This window comes from Sinocyclocheilus rhinocerous, unplaced genomic scaffold (genome assembly GCF_001515625.1).
Source record: "Sinocyclocheilus rhinocerous isolate Xijiao unplaced genomic scaffold, SAMN03320098_v1.1 scaffold17, whole genome shotgun sequence".
Taxonomy (NCBI): domain Eukaryota; kingdom Metazoa; phylum Chordata; class Actinopteri; order Cypriniformes; family Cyprinidae; genus Sinocyclocheilus; species Sinocyclocheilus rhinocerous.
In genome coordinates, this window is record NW_015634017.1 from 82,814 (window position 1) to 89,577 (window position 6,764).

Below are 6,764 nucleotides of genomic sequence, written 5' to 3' on the forward strand. Positions count from 1 at the left end.
CTTTATGCATTTGCACTGTCATATTCATGTCATTTTCACTGTGTGCTGTATGTAAAATGAGTGTTACCTTGGCTTTATTTGAAAAAATATGATTCCCAATGCACACAAACTTCCCAGAATACTGAGTGCTCTGTTGGTTACAGTTTACTTCCTTTTTAATTATGTTTTTTATTAAATATTTATTTATTTGTGGAAAATACTTTGTCATCTAAAGTATAAGTATGTTTATTTTTATAAATTAATTTTTTTTATCCATTTTCAAATGATTTCCAATTTTTAAATATTAATTAAAATAATTACAATTATATCGGCCACCCTGCTTTCAAAGATATCGGCATCGGCCGTAAAAAAAAAAAAAAAACAATATCGGTCGACCACTAAATTGAACTATGGCCTAATCCTGGCTTAGTCTAAGCCCTGTCCGTGAAACCAGGCCTTTAAATCACATTAAAAAAAATTGTTCAAAGTGTTTTTTATGAAAAAAAATCCCACATTCAAGTGTTAATCAAAAAATATAAATAATATAAAAAATTATAAAATAATGCATTAAGCTAGAGTGAAACAGGTTTTTTTGTTTAAGAACAGAAGCGCTGTTCTTTTTGACATATTGCATGTTCACATATTCACACAACAAAATATTCTGGACACCATGAAATTCTGTAAAAATGATCAAAAATGCTGGAGGTGGCTGGCAACTTTTCTGGCGGGGAAAGAGTTAATGAGGCTGTGAAGACTTTCTGGTTACTGTTGTGTGTGTGAGAGATTTTCATTCACCTCTTTGCGGTCTTTGCTCAGCTGTTTCCACATTTCTCCAGCCTTCTTGGAGATTTCAGTGACTGATATCCCAGGATTCTCACTCTTGATTCGCTCTCGGCTGGCGTTCAGCCACAGCATGTAAGCGCTCATCGGCCTCTTCGGAGCCCCGGGGTCCTTCACCTTCTTCTGTTGTCCACAGAGAGAGAGGAGGAGAGGGTCAATAACGTCTGGTAATGGGGGTCATGTCTGGCTTTATTTTCTGAACTGTTGAACAGATGTTGTTAAACTCTCTAAAGCCTTTCATTTCTGACATACAGGTGCATCTCAATAAATTAGAATGTCGTGGAAAATTTCATTTATTTCAGTAATTCAACTCAAATTGTGAAACTCGTGTATTAACCCTCTTAGCGCCAAAGTCGCAAAATTGCGACAAGACGTCATACTTAATCAAATAGACTGTAGTTCCTAATATGGTGAACCTATATGACTGGTTTTGTGATCCGTGGTCACATATCGATATGTATATTACCTCTTTCCGTGGTTTCCTCTCTTTCTTCTCCTTCACCACTTTCTTGGGCTTCTTTTCAGGTTTTTTCTTCTTGCTTTCTTCCTCGCTGTCTCCATCGTCTGCCTCACTGTCGCTCTCCGAAGCGTTACTGTCATACCTGCAGAGAAACAACATTACATTATCAGACTGAAAGACTGACAAACCGTCTTAAGCATCAAGGGAAAAAGAAAGGTTTAAATCACTTACTCTTCTGGGACGTCGTCATCCTCTTCTCCAGGGTTGAAAGACTCGTCTACAGGAAGATAAACAATATTAACCACAGAATTCAGCACAATCCACTAACACAGTCGTGGGTTTTACTGAAAAGCATTAGAGGCACAAGTCCTAACATACAGTCACCTAACATAAAGCTAGCTTTGATCATTTGTAGAAAAAGCATGCTTTATATCTCTATTATATATATATATATATATATATATATATATATGTGTGTGTGTGTGTGTGTAATATATAATATATATAACATATTTATTATACATAATTGACAATCTATTGAACAGTGTATTGTAATGTTTTTTAAATTAATTTTCAAATATAATATTTCATTAATATTTAACGCAATCCTAAAAATTTAAATTGCACATAAATATAAATTTGTTTAAATTTAGTGGAATTAAACTGACACCTAAGATTTAGCACCTGCTGAAATATGGTTTAATTCAGACTAAATTTGCAAACCTTTCATCTATCCAGTTTTTATTTTATTCATTTTCTTTTTAATGTTGATGTTTAATTTTATTGTCAGAATGCTGTAAACCATATTTTAACACATTCTGGTAATAATGTATTGCCTCCAAAAATAAAAAATACATTTCAAAAAATAAAATGCTCATGTAATATTTAGTTTTACTTCCTGAGGTTGACGTGCAACATTTTGTGAAAGGTTAATAAGCACCTCCTTAAAGGGGTCATGAACTGAGAAATCAAAATCCCCTTGATCTTTTGACACATAACAGGTCAATGAACTATAAACACATCCTCTAAGTTCTCAAAACGTTCTTGTTCGTTCAAAAACAGCTTTTATTGAAACCCAGCCGCCAAACGACTCGTTCTGGAATTTGTCACATTATGATGTCATAGTGCAGCGAAGCCCCGCCTACTTCTACATCACTGCCTCTAGCCACGCCCCCTGATTCACGCATGTAATACATGCAACAGTAATGTAACACATAAGTGTGAGTAAACGCATTTTACTGTCTGTTCCAGATTATTTGATATGAGTGTTTATACAGTTTTACCCCAAATTACCCCTGTTATTCTTAGAGTTTACATGCTTTTTAATATGCAAATATGACCCGGTTAATTTTTTTCAATTAAATAAAGTGGAAAGCGCCCTATATATTTCGTTTGAGGTGTGTCAGTACCGCTATCGCCCTCGGATTCGTCGCTGCCGTCTCCCTCCTCTCTGATCTTGCCCTCTTCTTTCATTCTCTCCAGGTAAGCGTCATGCTGGTCTTCATCAGAGTCGCTGTAGCCGTCTGCACCTTTCATGCCCTAGCACACACAATAAATAATGTCAATGTAACACATGACTGTGTATGCGGCTGCTGTCCACAGGAGGTTCAGTGAAAGTGTGTCGCCATCAGTATAAACACACACCGAGTCTGGATCAAACGCTCTTCCTGCTTATTCCCATCAGCGCAGATCCGTCAACAGAATGGAGTGTTTATTTAGTTAATACCAGTTTCAGATTACATGAACACGACTTGAGAGAAAAACTCATAACAATCTATTCAATTTGAGCTCACACAACACTTGGAACTAAACGTGATCACTAACAGTCAGGTCAGAACGAGTAAGAGAAAGCATGCAAGGGAGGGAATAGAAAATTAATTAAAGCTGCAAGCAGCGATGAACGGGCCCTCGCACCCGGGCTCACCGCCAGCGGGCGGCTTTAGTAAAACAGTCAACGGCGAGCAATATGGATTTAAAGTGGTCAATATAGGAGGAATATGTATGTAATATTTTTAACAGTGCGTTTAAGATATTAAATAATGTAAGGACTGTAGGGGTGTGCGATATTTATTGTCTGTGATAATATAGTAATTGTTGTTTTAACGATATGTGAGCTGACACTGAGTCAAACAAACATCAAAAAACAAATCTGGAGTCCAAAAGTATTCGCTGCATGATGAAGCCCATCACATACAGTAGAATGCTGTTAAAATGACCCTATAATTCAAGTTATGAAAGCAAAAAATATCCCTGGTATGTTTTTTTTTAATATATTTATAAGATATGATATACTTAATATCACACAAGTAACAGTGCTGTTTTCCTGAATATCAGCACAATCAACACTACGATGTTTCATTCCTGAATTAATTTGCTTTTGAACAAATCATTTGAGTCAGTGATTCAATGATCCATTTATAAAGACTTGCTTTGTTTCTGAATGAATCATCTGCTTTGAACGAATCATTTGAATGAATGATTTAAGTGAATCACTCATTAAGACAGGGACTTGCTGCCACCTACTGGCGGCTTAAGTGTCATATTTATCAACGACAGGCCCAAACCAGCCAAAGTACCAGCACAAAAACACAAAATATTGTGCAATTATTGTTATCGAAGAAAAAAACGACAACAAAAAAATTGGATCAATATCACACACCCCTAGGAATAAAAACGTTAAATATAATTCTTTCTTTTAATTTTTATATAAAAAAAAGAAAAACTATTATATGACAAAGACCAAATCATTGAGAAAGGACCTTTCTGAACAGGTTATTCCTCATTTTCTCTCTAAACGTAAACTGATTGTAACGGCTAACTGCTACCATCCAGCTGTGCTTTGCTCATCCACAATAGAAATATTGCTAGTATATCATCCACCCCTAATGAGAAACATAAAAAGTTGAGTTTAATATCTTTATAAGTGCATCTGTTTGTGTGCTTTACCCCTGGAAGTTTCCGGGCACCGTGATCTTCCTGTTGACCAGAGCCTTCATGACCCTGCTGACGATCTCATAGAGCGGCCCGGACATGTTCTTACTGAGCTTGCCTTCATAACGCTTCTCCACCTCGTCCCTAGAGAGGACAGAGACAGATCCAGTCAGCAGAGCTAGCGGTGGTGAACCTCGGACAGACAGAGAAAGCCCAGCGTACTCACTCGCTCATGTTCAGAGCAAGACTGAGCTCTTCATCTTTGGAGAAGAGGAGGATGAGGAAATGATAGCGCGTCTGACCCTGTTTAATGGGCGGGTCGAGACTGATCTGGAAAACAAAAGCATTCAGACTTGATCAAGAACCACAAAGCAGCATTTTTATAAATGTGACCCTGGACCACAAAACCAGACATAAGGGTCAATTTTGGGAAATTGAGATTTATGCAATTTTTCATGCATCTGAAAGCTGAATAAATCAGCTTTCCATTGATGTATGGTTTGTTAGGATATAACAATATTTGGCCGAGATACAACTATTTGAAAATCTGGAATCTGAGGGTGCAAAAAAATTTAAATATTGAGAAAATCGCGGAACATGATCTTTACTTAATATCCTAATGATTTCTGGCAATAAATAACAATGTATTGTTGGCTATTGCTACAAATATACCTGTGCGACTTATGACTGCTTTTGTGCTCCAGGGTCACAAATCATCTGTAAAGATTTACTGAATAAAACCTGAGATTCTGCGTTTTAACCAGCAGGAGGCAGCACACCAATGCATTATTGAGCATGGGACACAACAGGCATGTTTACATGCACTCATTTTTATCAATACAAATAAATCCAATTCTGTTTATACGCATTAGGGGTAGGGCTGAACGATTAATTGCATTTGCGATAATATCGCGATATGAAAAAACGCGATTTTTCAATCGCAGAGGCTGCGATTACACGGTCACGTGACACACGAGAGTAAAGAGGTGTGTTCGACTTGAAGATCAGATGGGTGTGTGATATTGAAAAAAAAAATATTAGTCTCGATATTGGGATTTTTTTTTCTATAATGATAATTAAACTGTTTTGCTAAATGGGTTTTTGTCCTTAGCTGGTTGAGGCCTTTAGAAACAGAGAAAGTGACTGTCTTTATGAATGGATCACTGAATCATTGAGTCAAATGGTTTGTTCAAAAACAGATTCATTCAGGAATGAAACAGTGTTGCTCCGAGACGCACAAATGTCCAGCTCCGACTTTGATCAGAACTATTTTCATTAATGAAACAGAAAAAAACAGGCAATATTGTGTGCAAAAATGTAACTCACTCGATATTAACTTCTTGTTAGTTGAACTTCTGTATAAATGTAATAACATATTTGCGATTGTGCTCACAGGCTAATGTTTAGGAAAACAGCTAGTGTGATATTACATAACTATATCATATCTTAAAAATAAAAATTTTTACATTTTTTTTTACATTTAGTAGATGCTTTTATCCAAAGCAACTTACAAATGAGGACAATGGAAGCAATCAAAATCAACAAAAGAGCAAAGATATGCAAGTGCTATAAGAAGTCTTACTGTTAGCTTTCGTAACTTGAATTATACGGTCATTTTAACCGTTTTCTAATATGGTTCATAACACAGTTAGTGCTTTTGGACTCTCAAAGACTGTTTATACAAGCATTTAGATGCTTTAAAGCTTAATTTGTTCCTGGTAATATGATTATTTTAGGTCTACACAGCACTGATTGACATGATTTTCAAGTTTTCAGTCTGACTGAGCCATCAAACCAATTCTAAACGATCATTTGAGTGCATGTAAACACAGGAAGCATTAGGTGTAGTTTGTCTTTGTTGGTGTGAATCACACAAAACTCACCACAAAGAACATCTGCCTCTGGTCCTTGTGCGGCAGCAGGAAGAGCCGCAGGACGGTGGTGTAGGGGATCTTATAGTCAAACGTCTTCCCGTGCAGGTGCAGGAAGGTTGGGTAGATACGGATGTCATACCTGAAACACAGACACTAACGCAGTCAAACACAAGTCATGTGCATCATAAATCATTCATTATTTATGTACGTTTGAATAAAGATGTTTTTATGAAAACTACCTTACATGCAACGGAGTTGTATACAAAAGATTTTATTTGAATGCAATTGATATATTATCTGAAAATAAATAGCACTGAATATAATAGTTTTGTTGTTAATTTTAATCTCTGATATGTGACCCTGGAGCACAAAAGCAGTCTTAAGTCGCTGGGATATATTTGTAGCAATAGCCAACAATACATTGTATGGGTCAAAATTATCCCTTTTTCTTTTATGCCAAAAATCATTAGGATATTAAGTAAAGATCATGTTCCATGAAGATATTTTGTAAATTTCCTACTGTAAATATATCAAAACTTAACTTTTGATTAGTAATATGCATAGCTAAGAACTTCATTTGGAACAACTTTAAAGGTGATTTTCTCAATATTTAGATTTTTTTTGCACCCTCAGATTCCAGATTTTCAAATAGTTGTATCTCGACCAAATATTGTCCTATC

The 6,764-nt window shown here is 36.0% G+C and overlaps 1 protein-coding gene across 1 annotated transcript in view; it reads right to left on the reverse strand.

Moving 5' to 3' along the window:
* LOC107745089 (FACT complex subunit SSRP1-like) overlaps positions 1-6,764 on the reverse strand; it is a 19,375-nt gene that overhangs the window by 1,673 nt on the left and 10,938 nt on the right. Inside the window, exons 5-13 of the mRNA XM_016558920.1 lie at positions 6,094-6,223; positions 4,437-4,540; positions 4,226-4,354; positions 3,020-3,029; positions 2,689-2,818; positions 1,511-1,556; positions 1,286-1,421; positions 775-942; positions 628-640 (exon numbers count right to left, since the gene is read on the reverse strand). Coding sequence (XP_016414406.1) covers positions 628-640; positions 775-942; positions 1,286-1,421; positions 1,511-1,556; positions 2,689-2,818; positions 3,020-3,029; positions 4,226-4,354; positions 4,437-4,540; positions 6,094-6,223 — 866 coding nt within the window. The remainder of the gene's footprint in view (positions 1-627; positions 641-774; positions 943-1,285; positions 1,422-1,510; positions 1,557-2,688; positions 2,819-3,019; positions 3,030-4,225; positions 4,355-4,436; positions 4,541-6,093; positions 6,224-6,764) is intronic.